General features: G+C 40.3%; 1 protein-coding gene across 10 annotated transcripts in view; it reads left to right on the forward strand.

The window, feature by feature from the left end:
- Nucleotides 1–3,397: 3,397 nt before the first annotated feature.
- WDR20 (WD repeat domain 20) overlaps nt 3,398–26,696 on the forward strand; it is a 48,124-nt gene continuing 24,825 nt past the window's right edge. For 8 of the 10 annotated variants that reach the window (XR_008745700.1, XR_003556899.2, XR_008745707.1 and 5 more), the window contains exon 1: nt 3,400–3,699. Coding sequence is in view for 5 of the 10 variants with exons in the window: in XM_055795355.1 (XP_055651330.1) it covers nt 3,436–3,699 (264 nt within the window). In the remaining 5 variants the exon portion in view is untranslated. Of the gene's footprint in view, nt 3,700–26,696 lie in introns of all 10 variants that reach the window. The other 2 variants (XM_027794699.2, XR_008745698.1) reach the window with 2 other exon arrangements.

A 26,696-nucleotide genomic window follows, 5' to 3' on the forward strand; every position in this document is an offset into this window, starting at 1 on the left:
TGTACTTGTATTGTGTAAGTTTGAAGGCTGCAGTTTCCTCATGGCCAGCAAAACACTATTAATACTACATCCTGAAAAGTTGCAGGTCCAATTTTTGCCCTGCATAAATCAGTCTCAAAGGACCCACACTATTTTATTAACGTTAGTGAATTTTGCTCGTGTCTGTTTTCCAATTTGCCAAAGGATTTGTGAGTTGTAAAGGCATGACACAGCAGTGATTCTGACTGAGTTCTATTTATTGATTGTGTGGTACATACAAAACAACACATCTAGGGGTGTCCTCATGGGATCATGTCAGAACTATCATCTTTGGCTCGCCTGAAACAGAAAAATTTACAAGTGGTAAAGAGAATTTTTTCCTAAGGCTCTGTAATCTCTTTTTTCCCCATTCTTTAACCAAGTATTTGATGACTATTGTTGACGGGGCTGTACAATAGTGTTCTTGTGACTTGCAGCTGTGTTTTTCAAATGAATATTTGTCTTGGATTCTCTGTGGAATCTCCCAGCAGCTTTTATTGATGTTTCTTGGTAAATGTTAAACACTACATCAGTTCTTTGACTTTCTGCACCACCATGTACTACTGATAACCAGGTACTTGTTAACTTTGTTTATTCTTTGGATCACACTCATTCCATCAGTGACAGATGGTCTGCTGTGGCTTCAGTATGATTTGCATTCCATGCAAGCCCTCTACCAAAGTTGCCTGCTTTGTTCTTTGAAGTGTTGTCAGTGCGTAATGAATAAGACATGCTGGCTATGCCTGCTTGGAGCAACAATTTAAAAAAAATCTTTTTTAAAAAATCCTTGGCTGTCTTGAATGTTATTAATTAGAGATCCTTGCATTTCCTGCTCTTCCTTTGGTGACTCAAAACATTCTGACCTTCTCTCTGAAAGTCCATTCATACAATTTCTGCATGAAAGAACCACTCTCAAGATGATTCTTAAAATAATTGCAGGTCTGCACACCTACTTTTATGTACTTTAAAGAGGCCATCAATACCATCTGGCAGGGCTGGCTGATAAGCCGACACAATCTATTGGTCATTATCGATTGGCTTTATCTTAAGAATTTCAAGCAAGGCTTCAGTACCTGGCCTTTTGGAAGTTTGATTATATTTATTCAGATATTCCCTCAGATACATACTCTATTCTGCATTAATTAACCTGGAAATCTTTGGCCATTTCATGTCTGTCAGCTACCTCAGACTAATATTTTGATGGTCAACAGGAAACATAGTACTTAACTGTAGACTAAATCTCTTTGAACTAAATGGATTTGAAACTAAATCCCTTTAACGCCCTGGAGTCAGAGTGGACTTCTGTGGTTGAGCTGATGTAGTGGAAAGAAAGGGAGGTCCTTCTTCCCTCCAGCTCTGCTGTGCATTCCTGTCCCCTCTCTTACATAGTCAGTGTTTTTCGTTTAACTCTATTAATTTCACATTTGCAGGGAGTTTAATTCTCTATCCATTTATCTTTCGGAAATGGCTCATTGTGAGGTCAGATGAGCACTGCTGGTGGTGAAGGAAGGAGTAGCAACAGATGGTTCAGTGTCACAAAAGAAGAGAGCAGGACACCACCTTTGGTAGCAGCCACATTAGAGCAACTACAGCATGAAACTATACCTTGAATTTAATTGTTAATACAATATGATCTAATTCTGTGTTGCTTATCTTCCCTAGCTGCACATTTCCAACTCCTTCCGTATTTTGTCTCAAGCAATTCTGTGATGAGTTGGATCATCCTGGCTGCTGATCAATAGTTTACCCAAGAACCCATAATTTCTCTGTGTGTGTGTGTGAGTTTTCAAGTGGATCTGACTCACTCTTTTGTTGCATGATTTATAGAAGTGATGCAAAGGAGGTAATGGAAATAGGTACCTAAAGATAGAGAGGTCAAAGTCCTCTTTTACAGTTGGAGAACATCTTACATTAGCTTGAGTCAATCATGAGGCTGTAGTTAAGACAAAACTTACTAAGCTTAAACTGTTGCCAGAAGAAACAGTCCTGCCTCCCTGCTCAGTGAAAACACTCCTGTCCAACCCTATGCCACTTCCATCTGACACTGATCTGGTTCACCATGCAACATGGTTGCGTAGTTGCCAGACAATCAGAACAACAGAGTTATCCTGCAACCAGTTTTTCAGGCTAACATTTCAGGTCAACTCCCCAGCCTGGCTCTGCGTGCAGCTGGCAGTTTAGTCTGGTGCAGAGCTGGTGGTACCATCTCCTTCAGGGGGAGCATGGGCTTGATATGAGGCATCAAAAGCACAGCTGCAGACTTGTGTTTGCGCTTAACTGACTTACCCATGGGACACTCCCAGCTGGGTTTAGCAACCCCATCTGACCAGGCTTTCAGGAGCTGGCAGGTGTGCTGGCAATAACCTGTAGACAAAGCTGGCCAGGGCCAAGGCAAATGAGCCTAAGGACGTAGCCAGGGTCGTGGTGCCCACTTTGGCTGCCCCACGGTGGAGGCTCTCACCCGGGACTCATCACTGCTGCGAAATGATGCTGTCCCAGTGATACAAGAATTACTCACTTCAAAAAAAGAAGTATGTAAATATCTACAACGAAAAACAGAGGATGTTACAAATATTAAAACCAAACACATTTAAAATATACAAGTATTTTAAATAAAAAATTTAATACAAGTATTAAAAAACCATGGCCTTGGGAGAAGGAATGGACACCATAAATACACCAAGCTACAAAATGAGCTCAAGGAGAACCAAACAGTTAATGAGACCAAACAGAAAATTACTTGACCTGTGTGTGAACTATCTTAATCAGCATCCTAGATCCACCCCCGAGCAGGGAAAGCCCCCTCCCCACGGACGGCGCGGGGAAGGCGAACGCTGTGCCTTTACACGGAGCCCAGGCTCCGGAGCACCAGCGAGACTTAAGTGTGACTGAACCTAATTGTAAACGACTGTTCAAAGCGCGTAAGATGCTCCGCCGCGCGCGGAGGGCTGTGCTAGCTTTGCGGACTGCGCCCAGCGCCCCCCGCGCAGACGGGAGGGAACTGGCGCCTCGGCTCCGCGCGCCGCCCGGCCCCGCACCTCAGGCGGCCCCGCACGAAGGCGACGGGTCCCTGCGGGCCCGAAGACACCCTCCTCGCACCCACCAGCCGGAGCCCGACCCCTTCCCTCTACTCGGCCGCCACAGCGACCGCCGGCAGCGCCAACCCCCACGCTCACGCCGCCGCCATACCGAGGCCCCGCCCGCAGGCGGCCGCAGCCGCCGCCACTGCCCCGCCCCGCCCCGCAAGGGCCACCCACGGGCCGCCCGCCCGGCGCATGCGCAGACGCGCAGTAAACAGGCGCCGCCGCTCCTCCCCCTTACGCCGTTTGCGTGGCCTCCTCCGCGCAGGGCCGTGCGAGCGCCGGCGGCGGCGGCGGCTGCGCAGTGGCGCTACATCCGGGCACTGGGGCAGGATGAATGCTCCTTTCCAAGATGGCGGCGGAGGGAGGAGGGAAGGAGATGAACGAGATTAAGACCCAGTTCACCACCCGGGAGGGGCTGTACAAGCTGCTGAGCCACTCGGAGTACAGCCGGCCTAACCGGGTGCCCTTCAACTCGCAGGGCTCTAACCCGGTCCGCGTTTCCTTCGTCAACGTCAACGACCAGAGCGGCAACGGGGACCGGCTCTGTTTCAATGTGGGCCGGGAGCTCTACTTCTACATCTACAAGGGGGTCCGCAAGGTACCGGCACTCGCTTGCTGGGCTGGGGGGGAGCGGCGGGGGCTGCGCGCCGCCCGCCCGCCCGCCCGCCCAGGGCCCGCCGGCCGCCCGCGGGGAGTGGGAGCCCCGCCGCGGGGGGCTGCGCCGTGGGCGGAGGGCAGGGGCCGGGCTGCCTCTCCTTCGCCGCCCCGCTGGCGGCCGTGGGGCGGCCGCGTCCGGGCTGCGGCCCGGCTGTGGCGGTGACTCCAGCCGCTCTCCCACTGGCCTGGCCTGTGGGGTAACGGTCAGGGGCGGGGGGGTGCGGGCCTGGGCCGCGGGACTGTGGGGGCACCGGCGCTGGCTCAGAGCTGGTGGGCTGCGTCAGATGCGGTGTCACAAGCGGTAGGTGTGTGCGTGGGGGGGCCCTTTGGAGGGATGCGGTTCTTGGGCCCTCCTTGGCATGCAGGAGTGAGGGCTGGCTTTCCACTGGCAAGGCAGCCCGGGGCCTCCTTCACCTGCTGCCTCGGGTCCAAGTTTACTGGGCGCTAACGCCTGTCGTGACTGTGGTAGTGTCAGATCCTTGCGTTCAGGATCTTTATAGTATTGATTGAATGCCTACAGTATTCGCTGTAATTTTAGGCCTCCGTCATGACTTTGAAGTGTGGACTGATTTTAGGATTGTTTCTAAATGGAGCAGTGTAATGAGCTGAGTTTTAAATGTCAGATAATTAACACAGAGAAAGTTGCTTTTACGGGAAAGAACCATTGATGCTGTTGAGACTCCTTACCCGTCATTATTTCTTGCAGGCATGCATTTGATCTGTCAGGTCACTACATTTATGAACAAACCCTTTCTGCTTGTTGTTTCTTAAGGTCTTTGGGTTTATGGTATTTAGAGAAGAAGAATTTGTCATGCCAAATAAATGTGTGTCACTTTCTAATATGTGTAAATATGTGTAAACACAAATATAATGATTGTCAGCTTTCTGTCTTACGTTTCAAAAAGTGGCTGTTCATTATCTTACATATCTGGGACTCAGCTGCTGTAATGTGAGTACTTCGAAATCTTCCTGCTTTTAGCCCACGATTCAGCATTACATGAAGACACAGAGAACTAAGTGATATATGCAGGGCTGTGCAGGAAGCTTGTAGATGAGCAAGGAATTATACCTGAATCTACTATGCCCTAAGCTAGTATCCATGTCATTCCTCCTCTGTATTGAATGTAAGCATCTACTGGAGAATGAAGCCTATGTGGTTGTCTGTTGGCTGTGACTTAACTTATCTGACATGTTCTATATGAGTATATGGAAAAGTGTGCATGTGGATTTTAGTTTCACCCCTTAATGAATTTAAAGTCTTGGACAATAGTTTCTTTAGGCATGCAATAAGTATGTTGTATCAAACAGTATTTGCTATTTATAAGTAGTTGCTATCTTTGCTGTTTACAAGGTATTATGGGTGGCAGTATCTCTGAAAATCTGTAGCTTAAATTACTACCATGTTTGGATTCTGATATCTTATGGGTTTTTTTCATATGAAGGAAGAGCAGAATTCCCTCACTTAGATTACAGAGCAGGCCTTTATGTAGTTTAGTAATGGTACGTGTGATTCTTGAAAGTTGTCTTAGTTATATCTTGCCACACTTCCGAAAAATAAAAAACCGTGAAGCCTGGGACTTCATTGAAAATAGAGAACTGAATATAACTTTGGGCTGAGTATTTAAACTTTTTTTAGAAGCTGTTGGTGTGATACACGCTAACAGAGAAAATTTTAGTTTGTCAGATTGTTAACTTGTGAGCTTTGATGTGTACCTGTTAAAGTGTTAAATACCTTTTTTTCTCTCCAAGTAGTGTAAAACACATGCATTGTTATAACAGAATTCATTTCAATAATGAATTTCGAAATTGAAATTTCAATAATGAAAAATGAATGAATGAGTTTTACGGTGTGAACAATTTAAAATAAACCATATATTCTATATGTATAATACATGAATGAAACGAACCTAGAAAAAGAGCCAAAATAGATTGAAATACACTTGAGGAAGGTGTTTATTTAAGAACGGAGGAGTTTGTCTGTCTTAAACATGTAATACTTGCTTCTTTGTAATTTATTTTGAAACTGTTCAACTGGAAGTCATTGTTTTGTCTATGTACAAAGTTGATGTAAGAACAGGCTGACAGTCTTTCAACTGATCATTTGAGCTTTTCAGAATCAGAAGGTTTATCTTGTGGCTATCATTAAAGGGAGAGAGGTATTGTTACCTAAATTGGCACTACGTAATTCTGCCTTAAATTGGACAAGTTATCACACTCTGCATGCCTTCCTGTTCTTGGAGGCAGGAGGTGGAGAGGGGCTTCATCTGTTGAAGACCAACCTGTTTGTAATCCTCTGTATAATACAGATACCAATAGCTTCAGTTTTAACTGTTAGTTCATAATTATCTAAGCATCTCTTTAAAAATTTCCCCTAATTACTATGAGGCTGTAATTTTCATTTTGGCTAAGTTGTATTAAAATATTAGAATATGAGTTAAGTTTAGTGAAGCTGTGCTGTGTGTATTTATCAGGTAGGTATAATTTTCTATTTTTTAAGGTCTGCTTCTTTTCTTCCTAAGAAAATGCTATGTTTTTTACTAAAATGAGTGAAAGAGCCACAAGGACTTTAAGTAACAGTGCCTGTTAGATACTAAGGTAATTCTTGCATTGGCAGTCCATTGCAGATCAGTGCACATCATCTAAGAGTCACACTTCAGCCATGAATGACACTTAAGAATAAATGATGTGAAATTGACCCAAAGATACCACTGGAAAGGATATTTCTTGAAATCGGTGATGCTAAACTTTCTTCTATTAGTTTCCCTTAAATTCTGAATACATTGCATCTGCTACATCTAGTTTGCAAGTCATCTTTTTAAGTAGACTGCTAGTGTGTGTGTTCTATTTAGGATATTTAACCTATATAAAGAATAAATGATTTCCAGGGATGTTTCTTTAACCTTGATCCTTCTTCCAAGAAACTTGGTTGAAAAGTTACATACAGTGTCCATGACAGCAGTGTTGAGATTGGACTGTTATAGACAATGATAATAGTTTGGTCAAGATAAGAGGTTTGGAGAGCATTTCAGGCTGTCTTTAGAGACTTTCTGAAGCAAAAAGGTATTTTCTCCCAACTTAGTTCTTTGCCCCTTTAAAAAGGGAGCTGAGTTTTTACTGTTTCATGTTTCAGTGTTACCACTAAACTTCATCATTACCGTTAAACTTGTTACTGTATTTCCATGTTTTCTATGTCATAGAAAGCATATCAATTAGCAGCTAGTGCATTGTTGTTTTTATATTACACAGTTCTCTCTGTGTTAATAAGGCAAAGCAGGTTTCCAGAAAACTGCTGCCTTCTGGTTTGGATCCACTGAAAAAAGAAATAAACCTGTAGTTTATTAAGGAGAAATTAGTCTGATGAAATGAGATGTGCTTGCTTTACTTAGGTAAATATATGATTATTCTCAACTGCACTGACTGTCAATGGGCTTTCCCTTTCAGTCCTCCTTAACTTTGGCTTTATCGTTAGATGTGTACAGTGATCCCTTGTTAAACAGAAGAGGTAAATTTTCACAAACTGAACCGATTTAGTAACAGGTGAAGATGATGGTCTAGCAGTACATCATCATCTTGGCAGTGTGCTCCTATCTCCTTGCTGTCTTTGGCAGTGCTCAACCTCTGGTTGAACTAGTTCGGCTTGCTAAACCAGCAGTGAAGTACTTGATGTTTTTCTGGGCAGATTTTCTCTTTGGTGAGCTCAACTGTCTCATCTTGGGGTCAGATATTAGCAGGTACAGTGGGAGCAAAGAAAGGGTTGAGGGGAAGAACAAAGCTACCCCCTTCAATGGCCTGCACTGTCAGATTGGATCCACTGCTTTATAAGGTGTCTTCTGAATAAAGCCTTTACTTCAGCCGGAAGTCAGATTGAGTGATCTGTTCTTGGCGAATTATTGACTTAATTTTGATTAAGAGAGTTATAGGTGTTAAAGGAAGTATTTTCTATTATTTCAGGCATTTGCTTCTTCATGGATTAGGGTTATAAAACGGTAATTCAAAAATTACTGCTCAAACTGTGAGGCATTGATGCTTTGATTGGGTTGCTTTTTCCTGCAGCCCCAAATCATGAGTGAGGGCGGTTACTTGCTTCTTGCTTATGAAACAGTTTTGGGGTGCTTCAGTATGATTTGTGGCTAGCTTTGCAAAATGATTTATTAGTTGATAATGGAAAAGTCTCCTGGAAAAGGAGAATACTATCTCATCTTCCTTGCTTTAGGAGTGACTGACAAAACAAGGCTTTCTAAAGTTCTGCTGACATTAACTATCAAATCTGTTTCCCTTTCTACAAGGAAGCAAGTGCATTTTCCTTTAAGGTATTGTGTGTATGATAATTAATGTGGTGTTCTGTGTATATTTTGAAGGTTTCTGGGCAAGTTAGTCTCCAACTGTCACTGCAATATAGTCATATACAAGTACCTATTAGCAATAGTGTTGCACGGTGCACAGTCTTAGTTTTTGTGTAACATATTGGGAGGTTACAGGATTTTAATGTGTAGTTTAGCTTATTACATTATGTTGAACTTCTTGTATTTAAATTCTGACTACCTACTCTCTTTGTTAACGTGTGGTAGACTTTCCTAACATTGGTTGTTTCATTTTTTGGAACTTCTTCCTCACAACAAGAGGCTTTGTCTATAATTGTGCTTTTTTTCCTGCAGCTACCTAAAGCAGCAGTCTGTCAATAACTACAGAATATTATAGTATGCTGTTACGGTGCTGGAGTAGAAGGATATCTAGGTGATAAGCTCAGGTTGGTGGAGGCATAGAGGGCAGAATCTGTTGACTGTCTTTTTAACCTTATGTTGAGCAAGTGGCTTAAAGTAATTAATTATATTTGTACTAAGCTGAAAGCAAACTCGTATCTGAGCTTCTGGCAATTACTGGTTATCAGTAAAAATACTGATGATGTGTAAGAGTCCTTCCTTTGTAATTCTCTAAACTACTTTTTTTTACGTCTGGCTTGATACTGGAGTCCTTGTTGTCCAGTTGAGAAGTGTTATGCTTGCTGGTGACTTTCATTCTATAGACTGTTGTCACAATGACAGAATGATGATGGGTGGTATTTGTCGCTGTGCTTAATATATTGCTCTGGGAGGAGTAGTGCAAGACAGTTCTGGGTTGGAAGCTGGAATCTGTGGAGAAAACCAGGAGGCTTTCTGAAGATGTGGTGGGAAGGTGAGTTTGTATTACTGCATATTTAGAGATCACGAAGATGTGTCAGGCCTCCAAAAAAGATGTTTTAATAGCATATATGAGCTATAAAAATGCTGATATTTGTAAGGGTCTTTGAAGATAGATTTGTTCTGAAGCAGAGGGAAGTATATCTGCATCTTGTGACCAACTTGAACTAACAAGAATTCCACAGCCTCCCTAAATAACCTGTTTTGGTGCTTAGTTTTCTTTCTCCCTTCCAATATCTAACTAAACTTCTTGTTCAAGGAAATAAAAATGAGGCTGAATGCTTTTATCTGCTGTAGACATAAAGAAGTTGACTATTGCCTTTGGCTTTTATGTATTTGAAAACTTGTTAATTTGTCCTCTCATTTTTCCTAAGATAAATAGATCTGGTTCTTTTAACCTTTATTCTCAAATCATGAGTTCTAAATGTTTGATTGCTCTTCTCTGTATTGCCTTCTGTTAGCTTGCACTTGTGATGCCTAAACCAGATACAGTACTTCCACTGTGACTTCAGTGCGGAGCAAGGAAGAATTATGGCCTACTCTGTCTGTCTTCTAATATTCTGGCTAATGTATTGAATAGTGTTGACCTCTTTAAATCCTGCTCATAGTGTTGGCTCGCTTGGATTGTTTCTGATCATATTGTTGCTTTTCTCTGTGTTTATCCATGCTTGGATTTTGTTGTTGCTGTAGTTTATAACTGCCACTTTAATTTTCATTGAATTTGTTCTATTAAGTTTATTAGAAAGTGTTTCTATTTCCAATTTTGTGCTGCATACTGCAACAAATCCTTCCGGTCTTGATGCCATTCACAAGTTTGATGTCTACTCTCATCCATTACTGGAAGTATGTCATGGAACTTAAAAACTTACGTTGCGTTTGCTGCTGACATTTTTCTCTAGTCTGGTTATTTTTTCAGAAGACAATTAGGTTTGTTTGGTGCTTGCTTTTGGCAGGTTTACGTTGTGTGCTTTTACACCTTTGTCTGGGTGCTTACAGTCTGATTTGTTTCAGTGATTTTGATACCAAGAAAAGGTTTACTACTACAACTGTCAAATTCTACTACAAAATGTTGCTGCATTTAAATACATATTTAAATCAGAATCAGACATCACTCTTATTGTTAAAGAGTTGACGGGTAAAGGTGGCTAATGGAAGTACCGCAGTAAAGACAGCAGAACTTTTCTTAAAGGTATCTGATGCCATCCTGCAGCTGGGAAGATAAACTTTTTCTGTGCTGGAGGAATTTGCGTAGTCCGTTTTCTCAGGTGTGATGGATGTGATGCTCTGCGGTTTTTTGTTTTTTTTTTTTTTTAGAAATCCCTTAATTTCTTGCTGAGTTTTTTATCTTCTCTGTCTTGTAAATAATGGTTTTTATGTTGGTATTGGATTTGCCAGTCCCGTGGAGTTATTCTTGCTAGATCAGTAGTACCTTCACAACCACCGATCAAAAGACAAAGTATTTGGAAGTCTCTTGGAAATTTGTTTCAGGTGTTTAATGGATGGATATACTTACCCCTTGAGTTTTATGTTGTAGATAGAGTTAAGGAAGAAAACATCTAGCTGGGCTGTACTAAGGTCTGACAAGACACCTTACAAAATGTTTCTGTGGAGTCTTCTGAAGCGTGGGGGTTTCTGTAACCCCTTTCTTTCAGTGACACTTCTGAAGGAAATAGTGAAGACCTAATGTAGATTACAGGAGTATGGGTAGATTTAAGTGTTTAACTTTGAGGCTTATGTAGAGTTACTAGAACTGGTTTGAGTAAGAGCTGCTTTAAAGACTAAAAGGCTGCTTTAAAATGACACTGTTAACACTGTGAAATGTTCCTTGCTGTGGAAGAGAACAAAATATCTGTGCTTGACAGAGCTTGCAAGATGATTATTATCTGGGGGCTACTTCTGAGCTGTAGACAGTGGCATTAGTCTGTAGTGCTTTTACTTCTAGTCTGTGCTTCAAGCCTGTATCACAACTGTTTGACTTGAGTAAGCTATTGCATTATATCCCATGAAGGATTGCTCTCAGAGGTAATAGTTCATTTATCTATGGCTGCCTGTTTGGCTGGCATGTTTGAGAGTGAATACTAGGCTATGCTGGCTAAACCCCCAAATTGGCATGCAGTATTTTATATGCAGTGAATATTTGTGTGAGGGTTGGTTGGTTGGGGTTTTTTTGCCACTGCAGGTATGACTTGTTTTTTTGTTTTGTATTGGAGTATATTTGTAGTAATGTTGCATTTGCATGAATTCAGTTGGGGGAATTTAATTTAGTATAAAAACATGAATTATGGCAGTTACTCTTTGCAAATGGACAACATTTTAGTCGTCATGCTTCACAGATGCACATAATGGTCGTTCGTTACAAACACTTCTGTGTCTGTGGTGAGTTTTGTGGGCCAGCTTTGTCATAATATTTACAAAAGTGGTGTGATACGTCCTTAAATTACAAGGGGTTTGCATTATACTCTGACACCTGACAGTCTGCATAGTAGTTAAATAGTTACCGTTAATAGTTAAAACATACATTGAAGATGCCTCAAACTCTTGAGAGGATTGCAAGCAGTAGTTGTCCTTTGACATTCTAGAATCAAATTTAATGCCCTAGTTTGAAGTACTGTTGTAGTTCTTTGCCTAAAGGGAACCATCTGAAACACTTTCTTTTGAAGGACATACATGTTAAGGCTACTTGCTGTCCAGTTGGTCATGGCTATGAGTTGACACACTTGGACAAATTACTATTTGAAAGTGGTGCCATTTAGTGCCAATAGTGCCTAATAATGCCACTGTCCTCTTAAAAAACTTAAGGAAACTAAACAGTAACATTAAATGTGCCATACTGTAAGTTAAAGTAATAATATTGCATTGTGTCCTTCTCAGAAATGGAGTATTTTTCCTTCCTTACCTCACCCCCACTTGTAAGTCCAAGTGTATATGCATTCCATCTTCTAGCACGTACATCCCTTATGTTTCCTGCCCCCTGTAACTTAAAATAAAGCAGCTACTTTTGCGTGTTCCAGCTTCAGTTTTGCAGACTGTTGGTAGGCTAGATGTGGCCCTGTAGTCTTTGTGGGAGGACCACCGGCCGCTACAATTGAAATCTTCCCAGTCGCAGTGTCATAACTTGTGTTGGGATTCCTCTCTTGCATTATTCAATAAAGCGTGCATAATGGAATGATAGATGTCTAATAGATACCTTCTGCAAATTGATTTCAGTTTTGGTTTACCAACTATAATTGGTCTTTAATTTCATGAGTTAATCATAGGGTTCTCATGTGGCTGTAATGGTCAAAGAAATAATACTCATTTTCATTTTTCACTCTGTGTGGAATTGGAAGGTGGCTGTATGAAGGAGTTTTTGGTTTAGTAATGCCTACTTTTGTACACCTAGAGAATGTGAAGTGCTGTGTTAACACTAAATGCTCGTCTAAGCAAGAACTTTAACTTAAAAGTGCCCTGGAGTAGGGAGAAAACACTGGATGTTATGAACAAACTTATTATCCCCAGTCTCCTAGGAATACAAAAAAGTAATTCTTATCTTACAGGATGTTTACATACATTTTGTCAGGGAAGTGATACCACATAAAACTTTGAGAGGGCTTAATGCTCCCTTTCAAGTAAAGAAAGGGGGAGCAGTGCAACAGGAGACTGAATGGATGCCAATATATATTGAAGCTATCTGTTAAAAATCCATGAGTCTGGTGAAATAAACTATTGGAATGATGCCTTAAGGACACTTTAGCCTGCAGTCACAAAGATAACTCAGTAAATCTGAGTAACATAAATGTCTTGTCTTCCTGACTTAAAAATGTAACCATAACAAATACGTAATTCTGCAAGTCATAGTCATATATTTTAACTGTGGCAATTTATTTCTAGGGATTCTTTTTTTCTCACAGTTCTAACTAAGACTTCTACAAAAGTTGCACAGTTTCTTTCAATTTGAAGTGGATATTGGAGCATGACCCTCATACAAGTTTGAAGTGCTCACTGAAATGAAAATTTGGCAGAAGTTGTTGTAAAGGGTTTTTTGTTGTTGTTGTATGCATTTTTCTCGTTTTCTATTAGTTACTGTTCTCGGTATTATAGAAAAATAGTTATGCAATGATTTACTTTCTAAATCCTGTTCATAAGATTTAAATTAGAGTTTTAATGTTTGGATTTGCATAATGTAGTGGTCTGCATGGCAAATACTACCTCTAAAAATCAGCTTTAATGCTGTATTAAGAAGCCATAGATAGAGGCTTAGTCTGCATTTTCCTTCAAATTTTCACCTTTCTTTCCTACTAGGATCTATATAGCAAACAGTTGGATTTATTTTCCAGATGTTCTTTCTAAATGAAAGTATTTCTAGAGGTTTGGGGTTTTTTTCATTTTTAATAGGAGAGTGGGTGTATTGGGTTTGCATGACAAGGTTTTAGTAGCAGGGGGGCTACAGGGGTGGCTTCTGTGAAAAGCTGCTGGAAGCTTCCCCTGTCTGATGAAGCCAATGCCGGCCTGCCTGCTGGCAAAGGCTGAGCCCATTGGTGACGGTGGTAGTGCCTCTGGGAGAACATACTTAAGAAGGGGAAAAATGCACAACAAATTGCAGTGGAAGAGAGGAGTGAGAATATGAGAGGTCAACAACTCTGCAGACACCAAGGTCAGTGAAGGAGGAGGGGGAGATGCTCCAGGCACTATAGCAGAGATTCCCTGCAGCCCATGGAGAAGATCATGGTGAGGCAGGCTGTTCCCCTGCAGCCCATGAAGGTTAACAGTGGAGCAGATACCCACCTGCAGCCTGTGGAGGACCCCACGCTGGAGCAGCTGGATGCACCTGGAGGAGACTGTGGCTCATGGGAAGCCTGTGCTGGAGTAGGCTCCTGGCAGGACCTGTGAGGAGCGGAGCCCAGGTTGGAGCAGGTTTGCCAGCAGGACCTGTGACCCCACGGAGGACCTAGGCTGGAGCAGCCTGTTCCTGAGGGACTGCACCCCGTGGAAGGGACCCACGCTGGAGCAGTGTGTGCAGAACTGCAGTCTGTGAGAAGGACTTATGTTGGAGAAGTTCATGGAGGACTGCTTCCTGTGGGAGGGATCCCATGCTGGGGCAGGGGAAGAGTGTGAGGAAGAAGAAGTAGAAGAGACAATGTGTGGTAAACTGACTGTAACCCCCCATTCCCTGTTCCCCTGCACCACTCAGTGTGGAGGTGGTAGAGAAATCGGGAGTGAAGCTGAGCCTGGGAAGAAGGGAACAGTGAGGGCAAGATGTTTTTAAGTTTTGGTTTTAGTTCTCATTATCCTACTCTGATTTGAATGGTATAAATTGACTTCTGCAAGTTGAGTCTGTTTTGCCTGTGATGTTAGTTGCTGACTGATCTCCTTGTCCTTATCTTGACCCACCAGCCTTTCCTTACAGTCTCTCTCCCCTGTCTAGCTGAGGAGGGGAGTGATAGAATGGCTTTGGTGAGCACATGCGTCCAGCCGAGGTCAGACCACCACAGTGGCCGCAGACCTTCAATAGCTACCTGTTTGCACTTAAGGTGTCAAGAGGGTCTATCTTTTAAAAACAGTTTATGAGGGCAGGGATAGTTGCATGGTTAGGCAGTACCAGTTCTGAAGTTTGATACCCTATATACTGCTGAATGCAGTATTTCTTACCTGCCTTACAGCCCATCTTGTGTGTGTCAGTATTTGTCAGTTCAAATTATTAATCTATTGCTTATAAACAACGAAAGACTTTTTTTTTGAAGTGTGCCTGTTCAGTGTGATATATTGATCCAGGACAAGCTTTGTCCCAAAGACAACTTTTAAAAAATACAGGGTGGAGCTTGTAGAAGAAAGGTGCTTGGGTTGACAAGGGAAATTACTGCTGTTTAATAGCATTAGATATATACCTCAACAGGGGACTTGCAGCAAAACCTTGCTGTTAGTTCAGAATGTGAACTTACACTTCATGCCCTCTAAAGGTTACTGTTCAGTTAGGTTCACATCAATATAACACATGGGGATGGCCTGCCTTTCTTGCCTTCAGCAGTGAAACTGTGGTCTCCTGTACAGAATAACAGTGCTGTCATGTACACTTAGCAAAAACAAAGTTTTCTGATGCTGTTTGAGATGAAGTTCCTGGCTTCTAACAGTGTTAGCAGAATAGACTGTGCCAATGCAGTGACTGTTCAAGTGCAGTTCTGTGTTTTAACCAAAATGCAACTTCTATAAATGCGCTAGACTGAACTGGGATGTTAATCATGGGCACATAGTAGCACTTTTGAATTGGAGAGGTGGGGCAAACAACTGTTCTGAACAACTTAAACAGATGCCTAGATGAAGCTGCCTTTAGTGATGCTCAAGATGATTCATACTTTTCCTTATTGTTAGAGTAACAAAGTGCTCGACAGTTAAGTTGCTGCTTTGGGAACCCTTTCGTTATTTGTATTCTCTCTGGTGAGTAGGTGTCTTACAGCTGTGGCACTTCCAGTGCAAGTTGATATAAAGGAGAATTTAGATTTGAACAGTCTGCTGGTATCGGTGCTGGTTAAAGGTACAATTATTTTTGACAGCAGAAATCCCTGGCGTGCATAGTATACGTATGCCCATATCAATGCGAGGGATGATTTAATAGCTGGGCTGTGTTCAGTCAGTAGTCTTGTCTTCAGCTCTGTGCCCTCATACAGGCTTCTGTTAGGACTTCCAGTGAAATGCTTGAGGTGTGGGCAGTTAATCAGGTGGCCAGTACTTCTGTTTGCAAGAAGATCTGTAGGTGACAAGAGGTGGGCACTTTCTCCAACTCTTGAGACAAAAATCAGCCTGAGAAAAGAGAAAAAGTGTGACCATTTGGTACATGAAACACTTTTAGCCCTTTAATGGTAATTTTGAAAGAAAGTGATTAATAGCAGGCAAAAGGTTTGGTGTCCCCGCCCCCCCCCCCCCCCCCCCCCCCCCCCCCCCCGCCCCAGTATCTGGACCAGTGAAACTGTCAGCATACTGTTACTTAAAGCATCTTAATACTTTGCTTACTCTAAAATAAGGCTATTGGGAAAACTAGTGCTGATAATCATAGAATGGTTTAGGTTGGAAGGGACCTTAAAGGTCATCTAGTTCCAGACCCCTACCTTGGGCAGGGACACCTTCCACTAGACCAGGTTTCTCAAAGCCCCATCCAGCCTGGCCCTGAACAGTCACAGGGATGGGGCATCCACAGCTTACCTGGGAAACCTCTTCCAGTGTCTGGGAACATACTGCCTTTCGCTCTAAAACTTCTGAATCAGGATTCTGGTTTCCAGACTAGGTGATAACCTAATATAGTGATGTCCTTGTAGGTATGGGATTGTGTGAAATCTTGAGTTCACTGCGTTGTATTTGTTTTAGGGATTTGCTCCTTGATATTTGTTTTTTAGTAGCCTGTGCTCCTATTCTTGTTCTGTAACACTTTGCCGTATTGGTTTTGGTCATTATGAAATGTCCTCAGCCCCAGAAGGAAGATGCATTGCAAATTAAGAACTCCAGGACAAGAGTTAAGGCAAATACATTATTTCATCTGTCTGTTACTAAATACAACCACAAAAAGTATAAACCAATGAGCCTTATTCTGGTTTTGGAGCATAGGTTATACATTTTGTCAATAATTTATTCACCTAACTTTCACTAGGACTGTTCTGGGGCTCTTAGAATAACAGCCAGTTTCATCTTACTTTTAGTACAAAAGTAATTAGGGCTTTGTTCTAGTAATATTTTGTTAGCATGCTGCAACATGATAGAGTTACAGGCTTAATAAAACCACTGCATCAAAAATGTCTGGCATTCCAGTAAGGGTTGCAAAATCCAACAGTAGCCAGAAAAGACATAATCCTGACTTGTGGGACAGACATTACTTCGTTTTATTTGACTTTTACTAAGCTTTGTAATGAAAAAAAAATAATTTGATTAACAATTAACCACTACAGTGAAGTAAGTTTCTATAGCAACAGGGCAATGCAGGGTACGATTATTAATCTGCTTTTTTGTAACGGATTTTTTTTTTTCTTGCAAGCATTGAATTTACACTGTTGGACTAAAGCATTGTCTTGTTATAGCAACAGATAATCCTGAGCACTTGCTGCTGCCTTTCCCTGCTCTCCCCCCCCCCAAGAAATAACTTTCCCTCTTATGTGCTGGACAGGGGATGGGAGAGACTTTCAAAGATAAATACCAGCGTGGTAGAGTGGTGGAAACTCATCGTTCTACTACTTGCCTGTATGTTATTTCATATAATGGAGCTATATTGAATATATCATTATGTGGTATGAATTTATTCTGCTTGAAAGAAGCAATACTTCTAACTGTTGACAAGTCTACATGAAACTGAACTTGCTATAATTTAATAATAATGATCATATAGTAGCTTGCAAATTTCAAGTAAATCCATTCAGTTTAGTCTTAATGCTGAAACCCTGAGTCAGTCAGGCTTTTGGCTTGACTTTGATTTGTATGTTTAAAATCTCTGTACGTTATATTTGTTTCAGTACGTCTGAATACCCTTAAAGAGAAGAATGTTCTACTTCAAGCTTTGTTGTTAAAATCGGAAAAGATTAGGGTATTGTCAAGGGACTGCAGGTGTTGGGTTTTTTTTGCTATAAAATACACTTGTAAAACCAACTTTTGAGTGTTACCGTACTTTGATCTTTCTAAAGTTATAAGAAATGAAATTTGAACAACTTCAGTGATGAAGCTACAGCAGCCTTAGTCTTTCAACAGGGAACTTAATTTTGTGATACATTTTGAGGATACTTAGGATGTCTGATCACTTGAAAGAAAAAACCAAAAGCAGCAGTTCTGTCTCTGGCAAGCTATATATACAGTCAACTGCAACAGACATCACTGATAAGCGTACATGTATTGTTTAAGTGTATTTTTCTGGTATCATAACAAAACCATACTAATATTTTAGAGAAGAAAAAATTAAGATTCAAAGCTAAAGTGAAAGTAATGGCTTTGAAGGTGTGACTGGCTGGAACACTAGTCCAGCAGGTCAGGTAACTTTTTGTGTGTGTGCATGGGGAGGAGATGAACAACTTGGGGATGATGCTATCATTAAGTCATGCAATGTTTCCAGTTTGTTCCATGTTTTGGAGGCCATCTAAAAGCAGTCTGCCAGCTCTAATTTAAATGAGTGTCACCTTTAACAGGTATAATTTTTCTCACCAGTGTTGCTTACAGAGCTGAGCCAATTTAAACACTTTCCCAGTGAAAGTAATTTCCTAAGTGTTTAATAAGTATCCCAACTAAGCCTGTCAACTGAATGAGAACGGTTGCCCAATTATGCCAGAATGTGTGGTTCTACTTGGAGTCCATTTGATATGTATATACCTATTTTCCTTATTTTTTTCTTGTATGTATTGTATGTATCATATGTATCTTGTCTTTGTTCAGCTCATCTGAATCATGCCTCATTCAGCATTAAGAACAAGTGAGAAAGTGTTGACTGTAAGTGAAGGCAACAGTGTGACTAGACTGTAGGAGTAGGAGGAAATTAAAGGTTCCACTGGAGGATAAGAAGCAAGGAGATCAGAAAGATAACTATTACTTTTTTACTTTAGAGCTATGAATCTGTTATAATTTACTAGGTTATAACTATTGAGAAAGATGTTACAGTTAACTAAGCATAAATCTTAAGTGTACCTTGCAGGACTTAATTATGAAGCGTAGTTAAGGAAGCGAATAATTATTACAGTACATGTAATTTTCTTAGTTCCTCAAAAGTTAACAAACTAAAATGTGTGCTTCAGTGCATCGCAGTCATTACAGAAGGTGATACCGTCTCTACACCGTATGTGACAGTTTGTAGTAGTAGTGCCGCGTGAACTTTTTTCAGTGCCTGCGAATATTTGGTATGTTCTCTACTATTCTTAAATCAGTTGCTTTTTAATTCACCATTTCTAACAGTGAAAACTGCTGCTAAACCCCCTTTGAATGCCTGTCACTCCAATGACAGGCAAGTATTTTCTTAAGGCTTATCCTTGATTGTATTTAGGCAGAAGAAAAACATGCAGGAATGTTACTCAACGCCCACACACACCACCGCCACACCAAAACCTGAGAATTCTCAACTGCTTACAGTTACTTTCAGTTTTAGCTTCTGAAATTCTGAGGTAGTACACTTCTGCGGTTTTTTGGTTTTTTTTTTTCCTTAAAGTAAAACATTGTCTCCCTGCAGTGGGAAAACATTCATGTATAACTTGTATATTATAGACAGCTTTAGTAGAAGTTCAGGTGCTCAGCCTTTCTAGTGTAGTACTGTGTTAGTGAGGGAGAATTGTAACTTAAGTTCGTGTCCTTGTATGAACTGGCACTTTTAGATTAGTATAATAGAATTTTAACTGAATGAGTTCTAGAACCTTAAACTAATTCTGTTCTGAAATGGGGAGAGAATTAAAATGCTTAGTTCTTGTTATCTTTTTACATATTTTATTGATTACGGTGACTGTGGTAACTGCTGAAAAGAGAGCTTCAAGTTGAGGTCTTCTAGGAGTGGTTTTGGAAACAATTATTTTCATTGATGAAGTTGGGACAAAGAAGTACATAAGAGCACATGATGGCAAAATTCTCATAATAAAGTTGGGATGCACCACTGTTCATAATCCGGGTATTTTATAGGGAGAAATAAGCAGATACCAGAACAGTAACTGAAGTGAAAATTATTTGAAAAAAATACATAGCGAATTTTTGCTTCAGCCAGAAAACTTTGGAAAGATGGTAACCAGAGTGTAACGTTGATTATAAGCTGAGCCAGCTTGTGATACAGCTGTTGAAGGTAGGAGGAGATGAATGCAATTCAAACATGTATCAAATGAGGTTTACCAATAGAAATAAAGGAAGTGTCTTTAGTGCCATTGTACAAGGCATTGAAAAGATGGCTTTAATAGTGTATGAAATTCTGGTTGCTTATGTTGATGAAGGTGAGTTTCATCTCCTACTAGGAGAAGATGGTGTCTAATGTAAAACGGCAGAAAGAAGAGTGTGATTTTAATTAGCTGAATAAAGCAATCACTGTTTCTTAAAGCGGTAAAAGGAAGAAGAAAGAGAATAAATAATACAAAACCTACACTAGATGTATGAAACGCATGCCAGTCATGCAAAATTTACTATTAATTCAGAAGGATCTTGTGCTTTGACCAGCCCTGCTGTAACCTGTTGCTAACAGTTGAACTGCATAATGAAAATACTGTGGTGTGGCAGGTTACAGACTCTATGGGAAGTACGGAATAGATTTTAAGAAGAGGCAGAGTGTTTCATCCAGAAGCTTCTTAGAGCTGAGCCAGATGAACGGAATGAAGAAAATGTATTTATAGCAATACAAATCCAACTACCTGTGTGGTACCCAGTGAGGCAACCTTACTGACTTCTAGATCCAGGAAAGGAAGTGTAAGATACTGAGGAGCTGGAGGCAGTGAAGTCCATTGAGAGAATGGAAGTATAGCTGACTTAGCAGGCTCTTTCCATGCCTGCAGTGTTTTATGATAACAGTATCTCAGTAGTTTTGCAGGGAAGCTTTGGGCATGTTATTTTGTGGTTTAGGTATTCTTAGAGATGGTTCTTTGTATTGTAAGCCTGCATTTATATAGCAGGCATGGAAGGTCAGAACTATTTCATCCTATCTTTAACCATGAGCAGAATTGAGATGAGACTTTCATGAATAGTAAAATTAGCTAATAGTGGGTGCATTAATTTGTTGTAAGAAGAGGTGACCAGCAAACCCTTGCTACTTTTCATTTTTTAATCATATGGGGTGCTGAGACTGAAAAAAACCAAACAGTAGTCTTCTTTTTTTTCAGGTTTTCCTAATCTGTTTTTTACTTGATTTTATATAGAATTTTAGTGTGCTGAGGTATCTGTTGTGTTTTCTGGGAGTTAGGAAAGATTCCATGTGCTTAAAACAGATGTTTTCTTATTCATGATCCTGTATTTGAGATAAATGTTTGATGAAAGGTCTTTCTTCAAAATGGAAATTAAAAGAAGCTAGCATTTTTGGCTTGGCTTTGCCCTGCTAATGTTAATCCTAGAACTTTAAGTTAGCTGGTTACCTGGCCCCTCTTGCAGCAGAAGAGTTTTCAACTAGGGTACAAGCTTTAATGTACAGAAACTGTCTTTCTCATTCAAATACACTCTTGGAACAGATTTTCCTTTCTGTCATGAATGCCAAGTCTTGATTCACAGGAGAAAAGGTAGTGTCAAATAGAGACTCTCTGCTGTTCTAATGTAGCTCCTTTTATATTGAATATACCCTGATCTGAGTGCATTCTCTTTATTTGGTAGCTATTTATGCGCATCTTGGGCAATGAAGTTTCCCCATTACTCTCCCATCTTAAAGAACAGCAAAAACCCTTGGAGGTTTGTAATAGTTAATAAGGTGATTCATTCAGTATGAGAATTGCTGGATTCACTCTCTGGAATACATTAGGATGTTAATGTGTCTTGATCAATATGCAGCACTAAACAGTTAAACAGAATTTCAAGTAGACGCTCAGGCTCCTTGGTTACCATGGCAAACACAGTAGGAAATTCATGCCAAAGTTTGGAAACTAAGATACACAAAGGAAAACTTGGAAACTGAAATCACTTTGGAGAGCAACTGTAGTTGTTTATAATTTATTAGGGTCTGTTTTCCAAAGAATACTGTTTTAAAATGGTATTTTGTCAAGCAGGTCTTAATTGTCAGTTTAGAGTTTTACACGAAGCAGGCAATATTCACTAGCAGGGAAGAGAAAAATTCTTTGTTGGCTTGCCCTCTAACTGTAAGGGCATTGAGTGAATAGAACAGCCTCTTGGAGGCAGATAAATTAAGTACTCCAATCAAGGATGACACATTTTTAGTGTGCAATGTCTAGTTTAACAGAAGTGACCAGGACAAGGTGTGTGTGTATGTATATAAGTATATTTTAATGATTTGTCTATGTTCATCATTATGTGTATGTATTTTTATTGTTCTATGTTAAAGATCTTGCAGTATTTAATTCACTTTCCCGCAGTTGTTAGTCTTAAGGTTTGCTAACTGTAACAAAGATCTATATGTTGGTGTTTTAATGGTGTAGGTTTCTGTTTAATAGGTTCCCTGTTTTATCAGCTGCCTTTGAGTTGTCTGTGACCACAGTATTTCATGTTGCAGTGATGGCAGTATACTGTGGCAAAATCTGATCCTGGTGCCTGTGACTTGCTGTACAGTTCTCCATAGGTGTGGTCACATGCAAATCATGCAGTTATTTTTCTCTTTCTGCATGTAAATTACTACATATCTTTACATGCATCTTTTCCCAAATCTCATCCCCCAAAGGGGAAGCTGTTACAGAAAGGCCAATCTGTGGCTTGAGAGAGACACTACTTCTAGAAACTTCCTGAAGATTGAGGCTAGAGTTGGACATTGAGATTGTGTGCACCTACCTGAACATGTGACTCAACCTCATCTCTTTACGGTTTACGTAATCTGGCTTGGGGATTGATAGATAGTTAGAGGCTAAGGGAAAGCAGTTTAGGTTATTGAGAAACTAGGATTGATTTGCCTGTACCTTTAGAGCACATGGTGTCTTGGGAAGGAAGGCTCGATGCTTTGGTAACCTGGAAGTGGTGTTGCTGGAATGTGAAATGTTGGACGTGATGAAACAAACAGTTTAGTATTGGTGTTCAGGAGTTCTCATGAGTTTGAAGTGTAAAGAGGCTGGGCTGCAGATTTGTTACAAGTGGTAACTTATATTGAATTACAGGTTGGTCTGTGCTTTTTGCTGACCTCTTTAAAAAGGACTTACTGATCACTTTATAATTAAAAGTAGAATGTGAAAACATATGGAAGATTATACTAGGGTTTAACTGAAAGGACAGTAAGAAATTGGAGGCCACAGGAAGAGATGAACTGTGCCGTTGATTAGCCACAGTAAATAAAACTTTAAATAGCTTTCGTCCCACTAAGTTTAACGTGGTAATTTATAGTTCTGCGGTAGATTCATAACTTCAGGAAAGGAAATAAAGGAGAAAAGCAGAAGAAATTGAAAGTGGACTAATTTGACTAAGTAACTGGCAAGAGACAATTTTAAGGAATTCAGGAGATGCAGTTATGCTAGGTTAATAAGCAGGAGTGTTTGTTCCCACTAATCTTTTGGTGGCACACACTGGAAGAGGAAGCTTGAGTCAGTTTGGAACCACTAAACAAAAGGAAGAGGGGATTAATCGATCAATACTTGAGTTCTAATTTTTCTGTATTGTAAGAAATGGAATGGGGAAGAATATTAGAAACAAGAATGGAGTAAATCATATTGCATTATCTAAACTAGTAGATTCCACTATCAGTGTTTCCATAAGAAAAAAAAATATTATTAAGAGATTCAGAGAAATGGTGAAAATAGTGATAGCTGAAAACTTCTGTGGAAGTACTGAGAAGGATGGAACTGCTTATTCTAGTAAGCAGTACAAGTGCTGTGTGTATAAGGAATGTTAGACTTCATTGTCTCTTCCTGGGAACAAGAAGGTATTCAGGAAAATCAGAGGGGAACAAAATTCAGAACTGATACTTTTTTCCACATTTAACTTTATCAGGATGTCTTGCTTCAGTCATCTAAATAAATAATGAACAGAAAGTGGGTGTTAAAACAAAATCTGGCAACATTCGCAATTCTGTGGAGTAGATAATAGCAAAAAAAAATAGTCATCCTGTAAAGGATTATTAAACTTCCACATTTGCAATTTAAATGGATTCCTGAAAGACATTTAGGATGGATGATAATGCAGCTGACTTCTTGCGCATGTATCTGCCCTCTGCTGAAGAAATGGTGTTGGAATAATAAGTCTTGGATTGTGGTCCAGTTCTGCAGTCCATGATTATGAAGTATGTATGTGCTATGACTTGTTAGATGTGTGTCTTAATTTTTAAGACAGTGAGGGAGAGACCAGTATAAAAGCGTGACCTGTCACCCACCGCTTATTAGTAGCCCTGAGAGATCATTGTTTTGAACTTAAAACTGCACAGTGAAATCTCTTTTTTTACATATGTCCTTAAAAAGAGCTGAGTAGGGGGAGAAGAGGAGGAAGGTGTCTGCATCGCATGCAGAACATAAGTGATTCTGAATTAGTTTTCTGTTGGAGAGGTTTTTATCCAGCAGGCTGAGCTACAGTTGAGCCAAAATTCTGTAGACCAGCCACTGAGGAGAGTAATACTGATATCATGCTGCCTTTTCCCTTCTTCCTATTAGGAAAAAAAAAGGGCAACTAATTGCTGAAACCAAAATAGACTATCTAATTCAGTTCATGTCTGTTGGGAGTGCGTGATATAGTGACTATGTTCAGAGTTATTTGAGCTTAACCAGCTTGTTTACAGATTTAGAGTGGCCAAACACATAACACTGAAGTCATAGTCTCAATTTTTATCTGAATTGATCATGTCATTAACTGACACCCACAATAAGATGAACTTTGCAAAAAGAAGTGTGAAATACTGCTTTTGTTAGCTGTTCTTCAGTGTGGATTTCTGAGCAATTGTTCAGATGCTCAAGAACAAGGTAAAGCTGTTGTGCTCTTTCTGTATGCAGTAAAGCAGTATTGTGCAAAGTGAGATTTAAGGGATCGGATTGCTTCTAAGGAGGAAAGGGACAGGTTTTCTTCTGTTAAATGTTAAATGTTAAACTTTGTTAAATGTGTAGGAACAAACAACTTTGGAAAGTTGAGTTACAATGTCATGTCATTTCCCTGAAGTCTCAGTGATTTGGTTACAGTGCAGCTGAAGTTACTTGGAGTGCTTGCAGTCTGCTTGCTGGAATGAGCAGGCTGTTCTGTTTCTTTCGGAGACGCTGAGCTCGCCCACCTTTTAGGCCAGGCTGGACAGGGCTCTGAGCAACCTGGGCTAGTGGAAGGTGTCCCTTCCTGTGGCCGGGGGGTGTGCAACTAGATGATCTTTAAGGTCCCTTCCAACCCAGTTCTGTGATTCTAGGACTGACCAGGACTTGCTCTGGACAGCTGCACTGAGGGTTGTGGTCAGTTCATTAGAACACTTTTGGGTCTGACCCGGCTGTTTGAACAGCAGTGTGGCAAGTTGTATGTTTTGGCCTTCCACTCAAAAAGGAGCATTGTCAGCATGGGTGTAAATTTTACCAAGCGAGTCACATGTTTAATTGAAAATGCTTTAAGTTTCTAAAGGAACAATTTTAGTAACTTGAGACCTCTGTTGGGTTGTGACAGATGGAGGCAGCAGCAGCGTTCTCTGCTCAGAAGACAGAGGAGGTATTTTTTGTAAGTGTGTGTTCAAAACCTTGTTTCAATTTCCCTCAGCCTCCCTGGCCTACAGTACTTCAAATGTGTTAACATTCCTGTCCTACTTCAATGCCCTTTGCCCAGTCTTGGAGAAACAAAGGGTAAGTTAATTCTGTGTGCACCTGTGAAGTGAATGGGGATTTGCAAATAAAAAAGATTTTTCTTTTTTGGAGAGTCTGCTGTTCTGGGTTTTTGAACTCTCTCCCTTTTTTTTTTTTTTTTTTTTTTAAAATAAAAATGTTACTTTTCATAGGGTTATTGGTAGACTCATGCTTTTGCCTTAGATTACTTCCTATAGGATGTGCTGATCTATTCTGTAACCAGATAAATATTTTGGTTTATAACCTTACTGAAATGGAGTTAATGTTGTTACGGTAAGTTGTAAATCGAAGTCCCATATGTGTGTTCTTTACGGTGTTCACATCCACTTTCTTGATCTTGCCAATTACGTAACTATTGGTTGAGTTATTATCGTGTAGGTTTATTTCAAACCAGTGCGTGTTCTTTGCTCTGTTTGAGTGCTTAGAATAATTCTTCTGGAAACAGAATATGATTATTTTATCAGATGCTTCAGAAAACTAAACAGATCTTTGCCTAAATACGGATTTATGTCCAGTTGTCTGGACTAGAGCTTTTATCTTAGTGTGGTTGTAGTTGTCTGCTGTAGGAATACACGCTGAAATCTTGTTAAGTAATGCTTTTCTTCTTTCAAAAGCCATGTATGTCTTGTATGGCCCCTAGTGGAAGTTAAATCTAGAAGGGAGAAGAGTATCAAGTAGCTTCCCAAATTTACAAGCAGCTCTGTACAAAATTGATCTTCAAGACTTTGTTATGGATGAATTGTGTGGAACACTTGAAAAAATGAGGTTAAATAAAATTACTTGGTGTCCCTGTTTTACTAACAGAGCTGTTCTTACACAGTATCCTAGAAACTCTGTCACATGCCTTAAGTGTTCCTGTTCAGCATTTAATCAAGTGCTTTGTAACTTATAAAAAACCTACCGCAAAGATACAGGAACCCATTTATGAGGAACAGTGTTATTCAGGAGAGTAAATGTTCTGTTGAGTGGAAATAAATCTTGAAATGCTTTTGTTGGGAGCAGGTATAAATGCAGATTATTTTAAACTTTGTGAGATCATTCAGAATATTTATGTATTAGAAAAAGTACATCAGAAGATATGCCACTGAAGCCAAATTAATAATGATTGTGTCTTGATGATCAGGATCTTAAGACTTACGAAAGTAAAGTGGCATGAATTGGCAGCTCAGCTTTCTGGAGACTTTCTTGAAAAAGGAAGCTATAGAGAGATACCTTAATGGAAAGTCTTTGAGTCAGTATGTTGTAAGTAGCAGATTCTTCTGCCTGCTGATTGTTTCTGTCCCAATTTCTTAGTTTTTAGTTTTCAAAATTCATGTTGTCCAGTGCAACTTTCATCCTTTTCTCATGGGTTTTCTTGCTTTCAATTAGAGAGGAATAAGGGAAAGTGAATGTCTGTGCTCGTTTTTAGTGTTAGTTCATACTTGTCC

The sequence above is a fragment of the Falco peregrinus genome, chromosome 1, assembly GCF_023634155.1.
Source record: "Falco peregrinus isolate bFalPer1 chromosome 1, bFalPer1.pri, whole genome shotgun sequence".
Taxonomy (NCBI): Eukaryota; Metazoa; Chordata; class Aves; order Falconiformes; family Falconidae; genus Falco; species Falco peregrinus.